We start from the raw sequence: 21,296 nt of genomic DNA, 5'->3' as shown, positions 1-21,296 counted from the left end.
AATAAATATCTCTAAATTTTTTTTAGTTTTTGTCGCGAAAATATATATATAAAAAAAAATTGTGAATCGACGTAACAAAGAGGCGAAGAAATCGCGATACAATAGTATCTGTTTCGTCCTTTTTCAATGCGATTGCACGCATTTAACTGATACAAAAAAATGTTCTTCCCTTTTGGGCTAATTTATTTGATAATCGTATTCACAGACACACGTGAATATATAAAAAAGAGAGAAACAAATCAAAGGCATTTTTCGTTTTCCGAATCCCCGAACATCTTCTCTCCCCCAAGTCGAAACAGTTGAGAATCTGCGGAGACTTCTTGATAAATCACAAATTAAAATGAATAAAGATTAAGAAGAAAGAACAACAAGGGATCGATCTTATTAAAGCTTATTAGTGTATTTGTATGTGGTTAATAGTGTACGGAGTGAGTCTTTAATGTGGTCGTAGGTCGCGAAACTTATGCCCACGGCTATCGGCCCTTTGATCCAGTTCATCGAAAGACCTTTGTAGAAACCGCAGATGATACCCTCATTGCTGCAACAAAACATAGAAATCAATTTACTTGATGCAAATGAGCAAGTGCTCAATAATGAATGAATTAATGAATAGACTTACACGTAAATTAAACGCAGAGTCTTCATTATTGTCGTGTATTTCCCCTCGGCGTCCGTCTGCATTCGCCTCCTAACAATATCTAATGGATAACTACTCGATTGTCCCAGCATTCCGGCCACGGCGCCGAAAGCCAAAGAAGCAAACGTATTGATTTTCTCAGTATTTTCTATATTTTCTGCAACAACAAAAAGAGAAAACTGGTGACAAAAAGTTACACGCGCGCACAATATTTGCAATAAAACTGTCGAATGAAATGCGTATGTAACGAAATGAGAAACTTTCGTTTCGTTTCGTTTTGTTGTGCCGTCAATAAAGAAAACATAAATCAGTCACAAAAAAACAAAATAAATAACCATTACCTCTATATAAACGTTTCAAAGTGTCGTAGGTAAAAAAGGAAACGCCAGCGTAAGGGATGACCCCGAGCATGGTCGGGACGTAGCCTCGGTAGAACGAGCAGCAGCCCTCCTCGTAGTAAATTTTAACGAAAACCTGTGAAAATTGAAGAATTACAATCATTTCCATTGATATCGATTGATTGATCCACTTTACTTGTCTCAATGTGGCGTATTCGGTTTTGTGCGTGACGGCCATCCGCGCTCTCGCCAAGTCCAGGGGATAAGTCAAGGATTGAGATGTTATTCCAGCCAAAGAACCGGCCAAAAGTTGTCTGGCCGGTGAATTTCTGAAACAATTATCATTTTATTAATCAAAATTTAATTAGTTATTTTCTTAAGTATCTAAGCAAATAATTCAATTTCTTTGATGTAACATCAACAATTAGCACATTTGATTCGATTAGTAACAACTTGATTACGTTTTTAATTAGTATTTAGTAATTAGTAAAAAAAAGTTTTCAAATATGGATGTTTGGTGTATGCAACTTAACATGCACGTTAATCAGTGTACGTTTGGTTGCATGTATTACATAATTTTTTTTTTATAAAAACTTGATTGATTGATTTCCAAGAGAAACGCAACGTTGCTCATAATAATAATTATTTGATTTGATCATGAACTCAAATATTAGTTCGTATTGGAATTAAAGCAAAAGTGGGACAGTTGTAAATCACACTGATAATAAATTACTAATTAAGACAAGCACTCACGTGCTGCAATCAATCTGCAGAATCCTCTTCCACTGTTCGTGTGCTGTGAACTGGATGGCTGCATGCGGCACAATCCTTGCCATTGTGGCACTGTTTCCCCTCCACAGTGCGAACACCCCCTCACTTTTGTAGGTGTTTATCAGGAATTTTAGGGCCCTCTTCGTGGAGTACGGCTTGGGACTGCAGTTGGTGAACAAAACAAATAGAAACAAAAACAGAGCAAATGAAATACTGATGCATCATAGAGAGAGGATGAATCTGAGAAGGATTGGATATAAAAGAAAAAAACAACAAAAAAAAAAAACTAATACTTACTTTACCTGATTTGAAAATTAATCTTGGTGCGGTCCAATGGGGCTATCGTCGATTTGGCGAGGGCCCCCGCAATGGCCCCCGCGCACAGACTGGTGACCACAATGTCTGCGTTGCTCAATTGAACGAATTTTTTTCGAGATTCTAGGCAGTTCTTCTCGGAAGCTACCATCTTGGAAGACTTTACATATCACCTCATTGTTCCACAGGCACTGCAATCAAACAATTGTAAAAGCAACAACAACAACAGAAGAATTAACAGCAGCAGCAGCAGAAGTAAAATCAAGCGCGCGAGAGGTGTCTCCTCATTAACAGTAATGATCCCGCGAAAGTTGAGCGCCGAGTAAAGTCCAAAGAACGTTTTTCGCATCGTGCCTTCCTCCTCAGAGTTACGTACGTACGTGTGTGTAAGCAAGTTGTTTATTTTACTTACTGATAACGTATCTCAATGAAATGTTTATTAACTCATCTCCGCGGATCTCCTTCGCTCTTCTCGCTATTTCTTCACAATCCTTTTTTCAAGTTTACACTCCTTGTTATTGTTGTGTTTATACGAGAAGCACGTTTCGCCAAAGCAAATCACACGCACACCTACGATTTAATAAGTCTGAGCGCAAGTTATGTGACTCCAATCGAAGCCGCTTTCGCCGTCTTGCATAACTCTACAGACACTTAAATTAACTGACGTCCAGGGACGCCGAACTTTAAAGCGCGACGTTTTAAAAGAATCTAATCGGAGCCTCGATAACAATATTTCAAACCAAAAACGATAAAACGACGATGACTCAAAAATAATTATACTTAAATGGAAAAGAAAATACTGAAGTTCAGAGATATCGAATTTCCAAATCGCAACAGATTCTTAAAGGCTTTGCAAATGTTTACTGATTTGAAATTAACACCTCTTCGATGCTAATAAAGAACATCAAATAATCTTATGACCTACTCTTTCCTGATCACGTCGGACGACCAAATCTATATTTAGTATGTTAGTCTTTTCAGAGAGAGAAACAGAGACCTTTCTTGCTCCCGTCTATTTGTCCACACGCGCATTTCTTTCATTTCCAAACAGGTAAGACGCATTAAGAGAACTCGTTATTTAGTCCTCGACCTTGAACATTTACAAGAACACAAAATAACAACAAAGTTTACAAATCCTAACAGTTTTCTCAACCTAATTGCTATTTAAACTGAAACTAAAAAAAAATATGTTATTTCCATAAGCGCTTATTATCAAAAGTTTATCTCGTCCTTAAAAAACTTATGATAAGCAATTTTTTTTTTTCAAAAATAGAATCAACCAACTTTTTTTTTTTAATACACTTATATAATTTTCTCCAAGACCTGATTAAAACTTAAACAACGAAAAGTTCGTTGTTTCCAAATGAACGCAATTACACTAATTGGAAAAAAAAACTTAAAATTACACAAGTTTAATTTGAGTTTCAACGTAAAGACAATAGCTGATTTTTCGCACTAAAGACTAAATAAGATCAGTGACACATCTGTAAGTAACGCATTAGACTTTAGACCGCTTTATTCTTATACAAAATCACGTCATTATAAAGAAATGCATTATTATAGAAATCGTATTATTGAAGCTAAACAATTATCAATCAATGTTATTAAAAAGAACTTCAACTGAATGAAAATTGTTACTTTCGTTTCAATCTAGTAGAAAATATATGATTTGTTGTTGCCACGAGCACATCAAAATTTTCGATAAATCAAAAGTTATTTTCTATATTTTTTAATCAATCATCTTCTGGCGATAACATTCAACTGAAGGAAAACTTATTCGTAATTTTCGTTAATTTTGAAAACCGATTCTGTTTGCGCAACGTTTTGTTGTTGTTTATATATTATATAATTTTCTCCAAGACCTGATTAAAACTTAAACAACGAAAAGTTCGTTGTTTCCAAATGAACGCAATTACACTAATTGGGAAAAAATCTTAAAATTACACAAGTTTAATTTGAGTTTCAACGTAAAGACAATAGCTGATTTAGCTGATTTTTCGCACTAAAGACTAAATAAGATCAGTGACACATCTTTAAATAACGCATTAGACTTTAGACCGCTTTATTCTTATACAAAATCACTCCACGTCATTATAAAGAAATGCATTATTATAGAAATCGTATTATTGAAGCTAAACAATTATCAATCAATGTAATAGAAGAAAGTAATTAAAAAGAACTTCAACTGAATGAAAATTGTTACTTTCGTTTCAATCTAATAGAAAATATATGTATTTTGATTTGTTGTTGCCACGAGCACATCAAAATTTTCGATAAATCAAAAGTTATTTTCTATTTTTTTTAATCAATCATCTTCTGGCAATAACATTCAACTGAAGGAAAACTTATTCGTAATTTTCGTTAATTTTGAAAACCGATTATGTTTGCGCAACGTTTTGTTGTTGTTTATATATTATATAATTTTGTTGTTGTTTATATATTATATAATTTTCTCCAAGACCTGATTAAAACTTAAACAACGAAAAGTTCGTTGTTTCCAAATGAACGCAATTACACTAATTGGGAAAAAAACTTAAAATTACACAAGTTTAATTTGAGTTTAAACGTAAAGACAATAGCTGATTTTTCGCACTAAAGACTAAATAAGATCAGTGACACATCTGTAAATAACGCATTAGACTTTAGTCCGCTTTATTCTTATAGAAAATCATTCCGCGTCATTATAAAGAAATGAATTATTATTGAAGCTAAATTATCAATCAATGTAATAAAAGAAAGCTATTAAAAAGAACTTCAACTGAATGAAAATTGTTACTTTCGTTTCAATCTAGTTGGAAATATATGTATTTTGATTTGTTGTTGCCACGAACACATCAAAATTTTCGATAAATCAAAAGTTATTTTCTATATTTTTTAATCAATCATCTTCTGGCGATAACATTCAACTAAAGGAAAACTTATTTGTAATTTTCGTTAATTTTGAAAACCGATTCTGTTTGCGCAACGTTTTGTTGTTGTTTATATATAATATAATTTTCTCCAAGACCTGATTAAAACTTAAACAACGAAAAGTTCGTTGTTTCCAAATGAACGCAATTACATTAATTGGGGAAAAAAACTTAAAATTACACAAGTTTAATTTGAGTTTCAACGTAAAGACAATAGCTGATTTAGCTGATTTTTCGCACTAAAGACTAAATAAGATCAGTGACACATCTGTAAATAACGCATTAGACTTTAGACCGCTTTATTCTTATACAAAATCACGTCATTATAAAGAAATGCATTATTATAGAAATCGTATTATTGAAGCTAAACAATTATCAATCAATGTAATAGAAGAAAGTTATTAAAAAGAACTTCAACTGAATGAAAATTGTTACTTTCGTTTCAATCTAGTTGGAAATATATGTATTTTGATTTGTTGTTGCCACGAGCACATCAAAATATTCGATAAATCAAAAGTTATTTTCTATTTTTTTTTTAATCAATCATCTTCTGGCAATAACATTCAACTGAAGGAAAACTTGTTCGTAATTTTCATTAATTTTGAAAACCGATTCTGTTTGCGCAACGTTTTGTTGTTGTTGTTGTTGTTTGTCTGGCATTGCCACGAGCGCATCCAAATTTCGATAGTTCAAGTAATCGGAAGAGAGAGAAATATGTGTATTCTAAACATAGCAACTATTTATAAAAAAAGGAACGACATCATCGTCTGGCGAAAACACGACAGAATTCTGCACGCAAAAACAAAACTGTTTAAACAGATTTGTTAAACATGAATGTAGTACAAGGAAATCTTGAAGATTATTACACACTAATTGATTACAAAAGTTTGCAATGATTGTGAAAACCGTAAAGTTTTACATAGAATAATATAGAATTAGGTTTCTTAATGAAGTAACTTATTATATATTAATTGTATTTTTTATATGATTAACAAAACAAAAAGGAAATTGATATGATGGATTGATTACGTATAGATAATGATAGGCGCGTTCGAACAGGTGGAAATCCACCTACTTTTTGCCCGTGCCGAGTTACCTGTACTCGAGTAAGTTCAATCGGTTCGTCGAAACGCTCTAACCGTGACACGTAGACTGCAGTCGAGTGAGTGCGTGTAGAGTTGCAAAAGAACAAACAAAGGCGAAGATGGTAAGGAAATTATACTTGAGGATAAAGTAGACTAAAATACTAACTACCTTCTATTACTGATTGCAGGCCAGATATTTCAAGGAGCAGGACATCGACGGTAAGCAAACAACAAAGCGCCCTTGAACTCTCAACGCCGTTTACTGGCTAACAAGAAGCAGCAGCAACAACTTGGTTGCTGGCCGAAAACGGAATAGAACCGAACATCAACGCAACAGAAAATGAAAAAAAAAATTACACCGATCGCAAATTAATTTTCAATTAGCTGCGAGTAATTACCGCGCTCTGCCAACATCGCGAATTCCACATAATCTCGCAATCTACAGATAAGGCTTTTTCGATATGACCATTGTACGTTTTTTTTTTGCAGAGTTCAGGGAATGTTTCTACTTGTTTGCGCGCTCCGGACAGATCAAGTCCCTGGACGAGCTGACTGTTATAATGAGGAGCTTGGGACTGTCCCCAACCATCTCCGAGCTGGCTGGCTACCTGAAGCAGAAGGGTGGCAAAATGTCCTTCGCTGACTTCCTGGAGGTGATGCATGTGCATTCCAGATCGGAGGATCTGCCCAGGGAGGTGGTGAACGCGTTCAAAGCGGCCGATCCGCAAGGCAAAGGGGTTATTTCTGCTAAGCAGCTGAGGATCATGCTGCAGACGTGGGGCGAGTGCCTCTCCACCAAAGAGATTGATCGCATCTTCAGGGAGGCGAACGTGCACAACAACAGCATGGTGCGCTACGAGGATTTCGTGAAGATCGCCTGCGCCCCCATTCCAGACTACTACTAGAGCTGCTGCAGAAAGGCCACTCACCTTAGTTATATATTGCATAAGATGCTATTAATACACTGATCATCGGAGGATCCAATGTATACAGCATTTGTCTGCGGGGGGGCTTGCTTGCTTGCTGCTGTCTTATGTGAATGGAAATATCCCTGCGGGCATCACAGTTTATGAATTTGGATCACAGAATATTTAGGGACCTTCACACCAAATTGTGTGGCAAACATGACAACACACATACACAAGGTTATATGACATTAGCTTATTATTATATTATAATTTTTTTAATCAAAAGTGATCAATTTCCAATGGACTTGAATTGCGCGCAGCTCAACTCCAAGATACAAACCCCAATTATTTAATATCCACATGAAAATCACATTTATTTTTACTATATTATATATGCAACTAAACATACACAAATACATTAAACGTTCGGTATTCTCAACTTCCCATTAAGATTTATAACTCTAAACCCAGTTTATAAACACCATTAATCTTCACACTAATCTGCGAATTCGGATATAAAAAAAAGGAATTTAAACTGAAGTCGAGTTATACAACCACATACACTGACCAGGATCAACGGATGCGTAACACAGAAAACCACTATTGTTTTTTTTATACTTAAATTTACTTATTTTATAAATACAAAAGGAAATGTAATTACAATCTAATACTAATTGCTAGATTAGTCTCGTGTTTCACCTTCCTCGTCTTCTTCGTCAGTTCCTCTGATATACAGTATATTATTACACCTAACAAGAACTTCTCCCAAATTACCTAGAAAAAACAAAATACATTAATCTCATTAAGAAATTCAAACGACAAGGCTTTGATATGAATTGAATAAAACTTGTATTGCTTACCGGTGACAGCTCCATCAATAAACTCTTCGGTGTTGGCCAATTGCAGGTTCATGTACCCATCAACGGATACAAGATAACCTTTATATTCATGGCCCCACTTGAGCTTCACCATCACAGGTTTTCCAGTCAGACTGTTCAGGAATGGTTTCGGGTTGATGGGCATAGACGTCGCCATGGTAATGATGGTACTTTTACCTAAGGTTTCACTTCAAAATATCTTTGGCAGTTGAAACAAACGCACCAAACACGCTTTCGGTATAAACAACGTCAAGGAAATGTTCATACCAACTTAATACATTTACCTCCAAAAAATTTCTTCTTCTAAAACGAGTAAACATAACATATTTTTACTCGTTTCAACTAAACAATTTATTATTTAAAATATTACATGAACATTATTCATTGATTATACAACATTTGCAGAGATTTCATCCAGTAGTAAGCAACAGTTTTTATTTTTTTTAAGATTGGCGATACTGTGGTAATTCTGTTCGAAGATTTACCAGTTACTTTTTTCAATTAGAATCGTTTTTTTTCTATATTAGATATTTAACGGATTTGGGAATGTTGCTTTTCATTAGTTTTATTTTTTTCTCATTAATATTTATTTGTGAATTTTGTTTAATATAAGTTAATTATTGTGAGTATTCTCAATTATTGAAATACAATGATCGATTTATAAATAATTAAAATATTTAATTTTGAAACATTTTTAAATATTTTACAACTGCTGTGAATCAAATTGGAAACCGTTTATTGTGTAATGTTTGTGTTTTTCAGGTTTGTTGTCCTGTGAAACCGCTGTTTACGAGTTTCATATGTTTAAAAAATTTGAAGTTTAACGGAAAACGTTAATGTTGTTTTCTTACATGTTGTGATTAAGCTGTGGGAGAAGTCATGTTTTTCCAAGTAAGTTTTCAGTTTGCTCTTATTGTATTGTTAGAGTATGTTATAATAATGTTTCTTTGCCTAGGTTAATGTGACTCCAGAGGCTAAGCCTAGGAAAAAGTCGATGGTGAAACCACCAAATGAATCGGAGGAAATCAGTGTTTTGTCTCTGGCACCTTTCACAGCCAACCCGAAGATTTTCTTTGAAGATATTCCAGTGGGAAAGGAGGCCAAGAGGTTGCTGTGCATAAAGAATCCAACAAAAAATCCTATAGAAGTATGTTTACTTATATATTATAAAAAAAATATTGATATGTTATTAATTACATTTATTTGCTGCAGTTGATTATAACAAAAGCTCCACCTCCTGAGAGGCAGGTTAGTTTCAATTGGGGTGAGAAGTTGATAGAGGCTGCTTCTGAAGAAATTTTTGAAATTAATTGGATTTCAATGAAAGGGGGTCCGTGGAGAGATAACATCACTTTTGAGGATGGCTATAAGATCAAGAGGGATGTCCCGATTACATTTAAAAGTCTACCTCCAAAGGTGACAAAGAAACCACTGAAGAGAGCTATTGTTAATATAAAGCCAGCACTTAAGATACATAAGGCTTCGGTGCCATTAAGGAAAAGTCCTAAAGTAAGTGTTAATTTGTAGTGTGATTAAGATGTAACTTATGTACTTTTGTTGTATAGAAAACGATGAAAGCGAAACAATTGAATCCAATTATTACCATTGATTCACCATTAAGAAGGCAGACTTACGACGTCGACGATAAGGAGAATTTCAATTTGGCATTGTCGAGTACGTTAAAGGATAACGTGTACGCTTCACCGGCGAGTTCGTTGTTCAATTTAGAACCTAGTAATAATACGTACACGATGAACAAGGCGAACAAGAAGAAACTGAACGAGAGCTGTACGTTTGAGGACAGTTTGGAGATTAAGTCGCCGATGAAATTGGAAGAACCCTCGCCAATCAAGCGTTTGCAAAGTCTGGCTTTCACGCCTCTGGTGAATCACAGTTTGACCAGCAGATTGAAAGATATCAACTTCACGCCGGACAATAATCCACTCTTCAATCCGAGCATCTGCTCAACCGGAGAGAAATCGCAGAATATCTTCAACTTTGAAAACGAAAAATCACAAAGCAGTTTCAATTTAGAAACAGCAGACAAGGAAGTCTCACCAGTCAATTTGAGCACGGAAACTTATGTGAAGGGCAACAACAGTTTCGAGACTTACGTTAAAGGTAACCTCAGCGGAGAGACTTATGTAAAGAACACGAGCACCTGCACGTATATTAAAGACGATTCCATCGGGGATTTGGGTGCACTCGGCAGTCCTGTGGTGATGAAGAAACCCGAGGTGCCGTCGGCGAAGAGCATAATTGAAGCCGACATGTGGGCGACGGAACCGCAAAAGAAACCCAAGCAATTGGATATGATCGCAGAAGAATCGTCATCGTTCTCCTGCGAAAACCTCACGCCGAGTAAATCGTTCAACATCAGAAAACGCAAGTCGCATTTCGTGAACATGGCATCTCCGCCGAAGAGGCTGCAGCGCGAGGAGAACAAAGACTGGGGCAGGAAGTCCATAACGACGAAGAAGACTAAGATGAATATGACGTTGAACTTGAAGCAATTTATAAACAAGAGCAAAACGAATTTGGTGGAGAGCGATCTGGTCGTGTTGCATAATCCGGATGCTTTCTTGTCCAGCAATCCGTACTTTTACGCGGAAACTGGCAAAGGTTTCGACCCGTTCATGAGCGCCACTCTGTATTACGAACCTAAGTGGATGGACGAGCAGGAGGAGAGGTTCAAGAAATGGCTGAACGCACTTTTAACGCCGCCCGAGGAGCTCAGCGCGAACAGCGACGGCCCTAAAGACATTTCCAGATTGTGGCAGGAATGCAATCGTAAGGAAGTCGAGAAACCGTTGAGCAAAGAAGAGATATCCAATAAGGTCCATGTTAAAGGGCATTTGGAGGTGTTAAGGAGGAACGCGTTAGCTATATTCCGATCGAGGGAGATGTCAGAGGTTCTATCCAAGAGCGTAAAGATGGTTGAGAACAAGAAATTTGAGATCAGAGCTGACAGAGATGTTCATCTAAACTTATCGCTGCAATCGGAAGTCATGTCGCTGTTCCTTTCCTACAATCCGCTGTGGTTGCGTATCGGCTTGGAGGTCGTCTTTGGATTCAAGCTTAAATTGACATCGAATTCCGACGTCCTCGGGCTGAGCAAGTTCTTGTTGCAATACTACTTCAGCGAACCGTATTTGCTCAAGAAATACAAGAGTGTGCATGCCAGTAATTACACTGCGGAAATCAACAAGCACATGCTGAAAAAGTTTCTCATGTTGGTGTACTTCCTGGACCGAAGTAAAAATAATAAATTAATACCGCACGATCCGTGCCTGTTCTGCAAGAATGCCGTCATCAAGGAGAGTAGAGAGTTACTGATCAAGTTCTCTTCGTTGCTTTTGCACGCCATAGGCGATATCACCAAGTCTCTGAGACTCATCGGGTACGTGGTCAGTTACAAGCAGACGTATATTCACGAATTTGAATACGCCATAGAAAATTTAGGCGTGGATTTGAGAGACGGCGTTCGACTGGTGAGGATTATGGAGATCATCTTGCTGAGGGATGACTTGACGAAGAGCCTCCGGGTGCCGGCGATATCGCGCATCCAGAAAGTTCATAACATGAAGATCGCTTTCAAAGCGTTAGTCGATGCGGAGTACGAGATTCTTCATGAAATCGAACCCAAAGAGATCGTTGATGGGTACCGGGAAAAAACGTTATCCTTCTTGTGGCAGATTATCCATAAATTCGAAGGTCCTAGAATGAAGAAGGCCGTCATCACCGTGCAGCACTGGTGGAACTGTTTGAGTATGGTGATCAAGCGGAGAATATTGAAGAAGCGATTCGAGATGCGCAATAATGCGGCACGATTAATCCAAGTGTGGTATAAGAGGCAGACGTACAGGTCCAGGTTAGAATTCTTCATACCGCTGCTGAGACAATACTTGAAGTTGATGAAGGAGACCAGAGCTGCGATTAAAATCCAAGCACGCTTCAGGATGTATGTCTTAAGAAAACGTTTCGTGTCCCTAAGAAAGAGCGTCGTAGCGATTCAAAGCTTCAGCAGAAAGTGGTTGGTCAAGTTACAAATGCACGTGAAACTGGCAGCTGTACTTCGAATCCAATCTACGGCTCGTACATATCTGGCAAGGAAGAGATTTATGACGTTGAAAGCAACGGTTCATTACGTAGAGCACATGTACTTCGCTAAAAAGTCGATGCAAGTTCAGAGGGATTCCTTCCTGAAACTTAAGCAATCCGCTATTGTGATTCAACGCAAATTCAGAGCTACAAAATTGATGGAAACCGAAAAGCAACGGTATTTGGAAATCAGAGGTTCTGTGATCACCATACAGCGCGCCTTCAAAGCGTACAAAGATAAACATGAATACCAACAATTACGTCTGGCCACAATCTACGTCCAGCAACGATTCAGGTGTTTGAAACTCATGGAAATGGAAAAGGTGAAATATCTGGAGAAGAAGAATGCAATTGTTGTTATGCAAAGATGGATTAGAGCCCGGAACGAGCGCAAGAATTATGTGAGTTTGAGAAATGCAGTCGTCTTGGTGCAAAGGAGATTCAGAGCTGCGCAGCTAATGAAATCGGAAAGGGAACAATACGTGAAGAAGAGAGATGCCATTGTTGCAATTCAGCGAGCCTTTAGGGCTCGAAAGGAAAGGAAACACTTTGTGGAACTGAGACGATCGGTAGTAATCGTTCAGGAAAGATACAAGGCTCTCAAATTGATGCAGTTCGAGCGAGAGAATTACGTGAAACTTAAAACTTCAACAGTTAAAATTCAACGTGCGTTCAGAGCGTACCAAGATCGCAGAAACTATTTAGAGTTGAAGCGTGTAGTGATCAACCTGCAACGAAGATATAAAGCCTCGAAACTCATGCAAATCCAAAGAGACAGGTATTCAAAACTGAGAGACTCAACTATAAAGATTCAACGGAGATTTAAAGCTTACGTGGTTAGGAAAAGCTATTTGGAATTGCGGAAGGCTACAATTAACGTTCAGTTAAGATACAGATCTTTGAAACTAATGCAGGCAGAAAGAGATCATTACCAGAGGATCAGAGAATCATCTATAAAAATACAGCGCGCGTACAAGGCTTTTGGTGAGAGGAAAAACTATTTGGAATTGAGACGCTCTGTAGTAACGATTCAACAGAGATACAGAGCCTTAAAGCTGATGCGTCTGGAGAGGGCTAATTATTTAAAACTGAAAGATAGCTCTGTTAAAATCCAAAATAAGTTCAGAGCTTATAAAGAGCGTACAAGCTATTTGGAACTTAAGCGATGTGTAGCGGTGATTCAGTGCAGATTCAGGGCTCAAAAAGTTATGGAATTGGAACGTCGCAATTATCAGACTTTGAGAAAGTCTGCGATTAAAGTCCAGAGTTATTACAGGGCATACAGCGCTTGCAACAGTTATTTGAGACTTCACCGATCGGTTGTTAACGTTCAGTTAAGATACAGAGCTGTGAAATTGATGCGACTCGAGCGTCGGAAGTATTTGCAACTTAAAGACTCTTGCATCAAAATTCAAAGTTGTTTCAGGACTCGCGTTCAGCGGAAAAACTATTTGAAGTTGAGAGGTGCCGCAGTTGTTGTTCAACGTAGATTTAGAGCGTCGATATTGATGAAACTTGAAAAAGAAAAGTATGAAAGACTGAGAGAGTCAACTGTGAAGATTCAACGTGCTTTCAGGACGTACTGCGATCGTAAGAAGTATTTGGAATTGAGAAGAGCGGCTGTTGTGATTCAGAGGAGGTACAGAGCTGTGAAATTGATGCGACTAGAGCGTCGGAAGTATTTGCAACTTAAAGACTGTTGCATCAAAATTCAAAGGTGTTTCAGGACTCGCGTTCAGCGGAAAAACTATTTGGAATTGAGAGAGGCCGCAGTTGTTGCGCAGCGTAGATTTAGAGCGTCGATATTGATGAAACTTGAAAAAGAAAAGTATGAAATTCTGAGGGAATCGACTATGAAGATTCAACGTGCGTTCAGGGCGCACTGCGAACGTAAGAAATATTTGGAGTTGAGAGGTGCCGCAACTGTTGTGCAGCGTCGATTTAGAGCATTGATGTTGATGAAAGTTGTAAAAGAAATCTACGAAAGACTGAGAGAATCAACTGTGAAGATTCAACGTGGTTTCAGGGCGCAATGCGAACGCAAGAAGTATTTGGAATTGAGGAGAGCGGCTGTTGTGATTCAGAGGAGGTACAGAGCTTTGAGAATGATGAGATTTGAATCGCAAAAGTATTTGAAATGCAGAGAATCGATTGTGAAAATCCAGCGCGCTTATAGGACATTTGTCGAGTGCAAGAAATATTCGCAGTTGAGACGTGCCGTTGTTGTCGTTCAATGTAGGTACAGATCGTTGATGATGATGAGAGAAGAAAGGGGAAAGTACGTTACTTTGAGAGAGTCGGCGATAAAGATCCAACGTGCTTTCAGGGCGAGGCAAGAGCGAAGAAGTATTATGGATCCGGAATTGCAGAAGATCAGAAAGGAGAAGAACTCGGCGACGAAGATTCAAGCGGCGTGGCGTGGTTACAAAGTGCGGAAGGCGATGAGTTTGGACCTGCAGCAGATCAGGACCAGGGTGAAGGCCGTGGACGCCGTCCCCGAGAAGACGTTAGGTCAGAGGCGGATCAGAGCGTTGAAGATACTCATCGACAGCTACTCGAGCTTGCTGCAGATGATCCGCGCACTGCAAGATCTCGATTACATCACCAGAAGATCGCAGGAGTCTTGCTTGCAGTTGAGCAAGGAAGGCCCAGAGAACCTCTTCGCCATGGTGATATCGACGGCACGCTCGTTGCCGGACATGCAGGCATGCCAATTGGCCACGAGTATCCTGATCAATTTCTGCAAGTACGAGAAGTCTAGGAACAACTGCTGGTACCCTCAATACCTGGAGGAGTTCGTCAAGGTGATGTTGCACTGGTGCGACAAGGAAGGAGATCTGTTCCCGCACTTCTGTACGCTGTTCTGGCTGTACACGCACGACCCGGAATGGCTGGAGTGCATCAAGAAACTCCCCAACTTGGAGCAGTCCTTCGCCAAGATGAAGACGCTTTCGGAGAGGAAGGCGAAGATGGTCGTGAAATCTTACAACAGCAAGCAGGCATCCACTTTCTCCGCTTACACGAAACTTCCACTACCTTCCCTGAAACCCGACTGGGGTTACGAGTGCAAAGATAAACCCAGAATCTTTACCAATTCTCTGCACGCACTCAAATCCATCCTGGACAAATTGTACAAGCATTGAAGGTCTCAATGTTAATTTTAATTTTTTTGTTTTGTGATATGTAATTAACTTAATTTTTAAGCGTTTTCTCTGTCTATCCGTCAGTTTGTTTTATATGAACCTAGTTTATATTTTTTTATATTAGAACATTATATTAGTGAATAAAGAGACTTTTATAAATATAAAATCAAAATTGAACATTGATAATCCTTATTTACCCATGAATTTAATGTTAAAAGTTGATTTCCATCATTATTTCATGAGTTTCTAAGTTTAAACACAAAGTGTCTGACAAATCTGACAAAATATTAGAAATTTAAAGTTAATTTCATTAACGAATTTCTTTGGCATAATTTTATGGAATATTATGGAACAAGGAAGAAAATTATCTAATTTGAAAACAGGGTTTTTCCAATTAAAAAATATATAAACATATAAAGATTTGTTCAAACCTCATGAAACCTTACCACAAAATACTGAACAATTCGAAGACTTTTCTGTGAAAGCGAATAGTTGAGTACTAAATGGTAATTGTGTCGTGTATAGTTATCGAGATTCAAGATGATTTACGAAGACTTTGAACGTGAATTTGGAGAAGTTGGAAAACTTAAATATTTATCTTCAAAATTGAACATTGATAATCCTTGTTTACCCATGAATTTAATGTTAAACTTGAATTAAGAGTCTTCAGAATCGGGCGTTTAAAAGTTGATTTCCATCATTATTTCAGTGTATTCAAATGATACAAATTGACAAAATATTATGTCATTTGAATGCACTTTGTGTTTGAACTTGGAAACTCATGAAATAATGACTGTAATAGTATAAATAAAGAAACTAACTAACTGACTACAAACGTAAATAAAATGAGACTCTAATAGATAAAAAAAAGAGTTCGCTCACTCCATTTTTCGATTCTTAAAAAACGTTTTTTTTTTAAGTTACATTAGATTATGTTAGGTAATGAAAATCATCACGTTTCTCGATAACTATACACGACACAAGTACAACTGAGCACTCAAATTAAAGATAAATATTTAAGTTTTCCAACTTCTCCAAATTTACGTTCAAAGTCTTCGTAAATCATCTTGAATCTCAATAATCATACTCGACACAATTACCATTTAGTACTCTAATTAAAGATAAATATGTATGCTTTCCAAAGAGCCATCTGCGATATTCGTAACTTTTTCAGATTTACTTTTATGGACAAATTAAAAAAAAAATGTTCTTTTCGAAGTCTGGAAGATATTAACAAATTTTAATTTACTCAATATAAACTCTGAGAAGTGTTTGCAATGTGTGATGAGCATTCGATATATATAAATGTTTCTCTTTGTTCTTGTTATTCGTAAACCATCTAGAAGCCATTTATTGTTTGATAATAACAAATATTGAATTACTTAACGTGCATTCACCTCCTATGGAAATCGTAAATGTATCGCGTGAATTTTACGCAACAACCAATGCACAGCGCGTGACTGAAAGTAAGACGAACGAATCCCAAATTTATTAGTTTTTGAACAAAATAAAGTTGTTAGAAAAGAATTGTGATCTTTGTATTAAAAAGTTTGCAAGAAAAAAAAAAGGAAATTTGTGGTGGTTTATGAACGTGGTCTTCGTTAGTTTAATTCTTTGTTTCTAAGAGGGGTTTGTTCCTATACACATCGTCGGAAGAAGAAACAAACACTAGTTGCATAAAAACGCCAACTCAGATCGCAGCACACTTTATTTGCCGACGGCGGTGTTTCCTGCCCGGTTTTATAACTTTATTGCAAAGTCAGGGAAAACGACGTTCGTTCGCTCGCAATCCGCAGTTCATTTACCGCGGCGGCGGTCCGTCCGTCAATTTCTATCATCATCATCAACATCATCACCATTATCATCATCATCATCATAATGATCGACCATTATCCAAATAATCGTTTACATACAATCCGTTATTTGTTCACAATTAAAATTTTAAGCATGTTGATCCGCCCTCCGCAACCTTAACCCTTCGGCCCGCCGACGTTCATTTGTTAACCAGCCGACCGTGCGCCGACAACGGGATTTGTTCTAATTATCCCCCGACTCAACCCTTTCCGATCGCCTCTTCAATATTTACCGCCTCCTTCCCACCACACATCGAGGGAGCGAAACGAACATTTCCATTTACCGCACAGTTACATCACATTAATCCACCAACTTTTAAACGCCCGATTCTGAAGACTCTTAATTCAAGTTTAACATTAAATTCATGGGTAAATAAGGATTATCAATGTTCAATTTTGAAGTTAAATATTTAAGTTTTCCAACTTCTCCAAATTTACGTTCAAAGTCTTCGTAAATCATCTTGAATCTGGATAACTATACACGACACAATTACCATTTAGTACTCAACTATTCGCGTTCACAGAAAAGTCTTCGAATTGTTCAGTATTTTGTGGTAAGGTTTCATGAGGTTTGAACAAATCTTTATATGTTTATATATTTTTAGTTGGAAAACCCCTGTTTTCAAATTAGATAGTTTTCTTCCTTGTTCCATAATATACCATAAAATTATACCAAAGAAATTCGGTTATGAAATTAACTTTAAATTTCTAATATTTTGTCAGATTTGTATCATTTGAATACACTTTGTGTTTAAACTTAGAAACTCACGAAATAATGATGGAAATCAACTTTTAAACGCCCGATTCTGAAGACTCTTAATTCAAGTTTAACATTAAATTCATGGTTAAATAAGGATTATCAATGTTCAATGTTGAAGATAAATATTTAAGTTTTCCAACTTCTCCAAATTTACGTTCAAAGTCTTCGTAAATCATCTTGAATCTGGATAACTATACACGACACAATTACCATTTAGTACTCAACTATTCGCTTTCACAGAAAAGTCTTCGAATTGTTCAGTATTTTGTGGTAAGGTTTCATGAGGTTTGAACAAATTTTTATATGTTTATATTTTTTTAGTTGGAAAACCCCTGTTTTCAAATTACATAGTTTTCTTCCTTGTTCCATAATATACCATAAAATTATACCAAAGAAATAATTATGTCGTGTATAGTTATCGAGATTCAAGATGATTTACGAAGACTTTGAACGTAAATTTGGAGAAGTTGGAAAACTTAAATATTCATCTTTAATTTGAGTGCTCAGTTGTAATTGTGTCGTGTATAGTTATCGAGAAATATGATGATTTTCATTACCTAACCTAATTTAATCTAACCTAAAAAAAAACGTTTTTTAAGAATCGAAAAATCGAGTGAGCGAATTTTTATTTATTTTTTTTCATCGCTGCATGCAAATTGACGTGAAACCTGAAACCCATGTCGTGACGTGAACACAATGCAAAGAGCGTAGATGGAGATAAGTCATGTTGAGATCGAAATCGATTTCACCCTCGAAATCCTTTGTTCTTCACTAATTGCATAACAATAAAGCAAGTTGCTTCTTCCTACCGAATTTAGAAAAGCACGAATATTTCAACTACAAGAATGTTTAATCTCAATTGCTAAATTTTACTAAGTTTACGAAATATATTTGAGATTTGTAATGCATTTTCATCAATCTTCGGGTATTGCGGATGTGCAATGTTCGATCCGTGCGGACTTTTATTGGGTTTTGCGAGGAGAGAAACCAAAAACTGATTCCTCGACCGGGGACCATTAATTTTATTGGATGAAAAATACGTATTTACGAGTTAGGGTGGAAAAGCTAAACGCGCGGGGGGGATGAGAATCAATTAAAATCGAATCTAGATGTCGTAATTCATAGCGAAAACAAAAAGCTATAAATAATGTACACTCATATAAGTGTGTGTGTGAAAGAGAGAGAGGGCAAAATAGAAAAGCATCATTCGTAGAGGGAGAGAAGTTAAGTGAATATAAATTGTGGCGAATTTATGGAGGGAATTAAAAGTTTCTGGAGCTTCTCCATCGCATATCCCTTTTTTTTTTTGTTCCCTTCGAGGCATCGCGTGCATCCCCCCCTACCCTTAGAGGCATTCAAAGTCGAACAATGTCCATATATTAGAGAATGACCGAACTCCTCCACCCTCACTCACTCGCTCTACCTCACTCCGTGTTGACTTATTAGCTAATCTCCGCAAAATGACAACGATTATTTATGAGGTTTCTGTACGTTCGAGGGGAGGGGGATGAGAATAGGGATTTGTAGGATGCAAGGATCAAGGATGCGGACGAATGACACGCTCGTCGCGACATCATAATCATTTTCCCCGGCGCAGCCACTTCACTCCGTGCATGCATACTATATTAACCTGTTGCATCGAGGACAACCCTGTTTCAATTCCCAGACTCTTTCTCTCTTTCACACAAACACACACATTTACTCCGTCTCTTTCTTTCCTTTCACACAACCACACGCACATAGTCTAACTCCCTCCGTTTCGGTCTCGTTTTTCAATTTATATTGCGCCCTTCCTCCTCGCGAATATAATAAACTGAACGTGAAAAGGAGACGACGACGACGACGAAAAAAAAAAGTTGAATTCCCCTCACGCAAAACAATCAAATTAGAATTGCATCACGAACCCATCACCCCGTCGGTATTTACCATAATAGTAAATGTATTAGAGACTCATTTTATTTACGTATGTAGTCAGTTAGTTAGTTTCTTTATTTATTCTATTACCGTCATTATTTCATCAGTTTCTAAGTTTAAACACAAAGTGTATTAAAATGATGCAAATCTGAAATTTAAAGTTAATTTCATTAACGAATTGCTTTGGTATAATTTTATGGTATATTATGGAACTAGGAAGAAAACTATCTAATTTGAAAACAGGGTTTTTCCAACTAAAAAAATATAAACATATAAAGATTTGTTCAAACCTTACCACAAAATACTGAACAATTCGAAGACTTTTCTGTGAAAGCGAATTGTTGAGATTTAAAAACATTTTTTTCTTGTAGAAAACACTAATTCAAACTTAACTAAGTAGTTAGTAATGAAGTGTATAAACTATAATAATATTTACTATATTTATATTATTATAATATATGGTAAATTCATATAAAGTTGAAAATTAAACAGTTTTAATGAAAATTTGGTAAAATATTGAATACAAATGAATTTCTGTATTTTCGTTTTACAAACTAAATTTTCTATTTTTATTGCAATTTAAGTAGTCTTATGTGCAATTAAGTAAATTTATTTGATTTTCTTAAGATATTTCTACAAAATTTATAAAACAAAATTACATAAAATTTGATTTATAATTCTTTTTTTTTAAACAAACGAACTCCTTGTCAAAACTATAAAATTAATCGGATTCTCTATGAAAAACAAAATCCTAAGATCCAAATGTTTGTCATTTGTTATTTCCGCATTTGACATTGAGCTTGTTGAGCAAACTAATGAATTGTGGTAAATTGCGCGCGATCCGAGATAAATCAAGTTTTTTGTACAAACACTAATTCAAACCTAACTAAGTAGTATAAATTATAATATTTTTTTACTATATTTATATTATTATAATATACGGGAAGTTCATATATAGTTTAAAATTGAACAGTTAAAACTTTCATAGAAAATTTGGTAAAATATTAAAAACAAATAAATTTTATGAAAATTAGTCGTTACTTTCTGTATTTTCTTTTTACAAACTAAATTTTCTCTTTTTATTGTAATATTATAAAATTTCAAAAAGAAAATTTCCAAATTTTAGATTTAAAAATTTTAAGTTTTTTTTTGGGTCAAATATTAAAAACTTGATTTTTATACAAACCATTAATTTATTAGTGTTTCATCATCCTATAATTCAATAATCTAATTTCATTATAATTAATAATGAAATTAGATTAGAAGAAAATTTTCAAGTAATGAAAATTGATTGTTTTGTTTAATGATAATTATTGAATAAAATTCTGTTAATTTTCTACTGATTACAGAAATATTTCAATAAATCAATTTCAATGCAAACATCAATATTTATATAAACTTTCGTTTTCCAACATTTTGTGTGACAAGAACGAGTGAATTCTCGATAATTTACTGTTCATGTAAGCATCGAAAAATCGTTGAACCGTCCTGTATTCCTCCAAGAAATATAAGAAAGAAAGAAATGGATTGAGAGAATGTGATGAGCTTAGCAACAGGCCAACTGAGATATTCGTACCGATTCCGGGAAAAGAGCGACGGTCATGAATGAAACGGAGCACCACGAAATAAACTCGAAATGATTATGCGAGGAAAATAAATAAACAAATAAATGTATGATAATCGT

The 21,296-nt window shown here is 36.1% G+C and overlaps 4 protein-coding genes across 7 annotated transcripts; 2 read left to right on the top strand and 2 right to left on the bottom strand.

Annotated features, from left to right (window-relative positions):
- Positions 1–246: 246 nt before the first annotated feature.
- On the bottom strand, positions 247–7,071 carry LOC108559384 (mitochondrial coenzyme A transporter SLC25A42-like). Of its 4 annotated transcripts, none has more exons than XM_017916648.1 (7): positions 6,985–7,071; positions 2,049–2,252; positions 1,729–1,908; positions 1,172–1,304; positions 979–1,111; positions 620–794; positions 247–538 (listed from the first exon to the last, which is right to left on the bottom strand). In XM_017916648.1, the coding sequence occupies exons 2-7, from the start codon at positions 2,210–2,212 to the stop codon at positions 385–387; spliced, it is 939 nt and encodes a 312-aa protein (XP_017772137.1). In that variant the 5' UTR covers positions 2,213–2,252; positions 6,985–7,071; the 3' UTR covers positions 247–384. The 4 variants fall into 4 exon arrangements, with proteins under 4 accessions (XP_017772137.1, XP_017772138.1, XP_017772141.1 ...); XM_017916649.1 differs by lacking the exon at positions 6,985–7,071 and adding an exon at positions 6,225–6,377; XM_017916652.1 differs by lacking the exon at positions 6,985–7,071 and adding an exon at positions 6,067–6,133.
- On the top strand, positions 6,090–7,402 carry LOC108559385 (calmodulin-like protein 4). The gene is made up of 3 exons (XM_017916653.1): positions 6,090–6,177; positions 6,244–6,274; positions 6,545–7,402. The coding sequence occupies exons 1-3, from the start codon at positions 6,175–6,177 to the stop codon at positions 6,958–6,960; spliced, it is 450 nt and encodes a 149-aa protein (XP_017772142.1). The 5' UTR covers positions 6,090–6,174; the 3' UTR covers positions 6,961–7,402.
- Positions 7,403–7,485: 83 nt separating this feature from the next.
- Positions 7,486–8,115, bottom strand: LOC108559386 (small nuclear ribonucleoprotein F). The gene is made up of 2 exons (XM_017916654.1): positions 7,824–8,115; positions 7,486–7,737 (listed from the first exon to the last, which is right to left on the bottom strand). Exons 1-2 carry the CDS (start codon positions 7,996–7,998, stop codon positions 7,646–7,648), a joined length of 267 nt encoding a protein of 88 aa, XP_017772143.1. The 5' UTR covers positions 7,999–8,115; the 3' UTR covers positions 7,486–7,645.
- A 318-nt stretch (positions 8,116–8,433) lies between these two features.
- On the top strand, positions 8,434–15,207 carry LOC108559387 (protein abnormal spindle). Its single transcript, XM_017916655.1, has 5 exons — positions 8,434–8,463; positions 8,604–8,732; positions 8,797–8,988; positions 9,054–9,350; positions 9,407–15,207. The coding sequence occupies exons 2-5, from the start codon at positions 8,721–8,723 to the stop codon at positions 15,083–15,085; spliced, it is 6,180 nt and encodes a 2,059-aa protein (XP_017772144.1). The 5' UTR covers positions 8,434–8,463; positions 8,604–8,720; the 3' UTR covers positions 15,086–15,207.
- The last annotated feature ends 6,089 nt before the right edge of the window (positions 15,208–21,296 follow it).

This window comes from Nicrophorus vespilloides, unplaced genomic scaffold (genome assembly GCF_001412225.1).
Source record: "Nicrophorus vespilloides isolate i.1.1-1 unplaced genomic scaffold, Nicve_v1.0, whole genome shotgun sequence".
NCBI lineage: Eukaryota > Metazoa > Arthropoda > Insecta > Coleoptera > Silphidae > Nicrophorus > Nicrophorus vespilloides.
The sequence above is the reverse complement of the archived record's forward strand: the minus strand, read 5'-3'. Positions and strand labels throughout refer to the sequence as shown.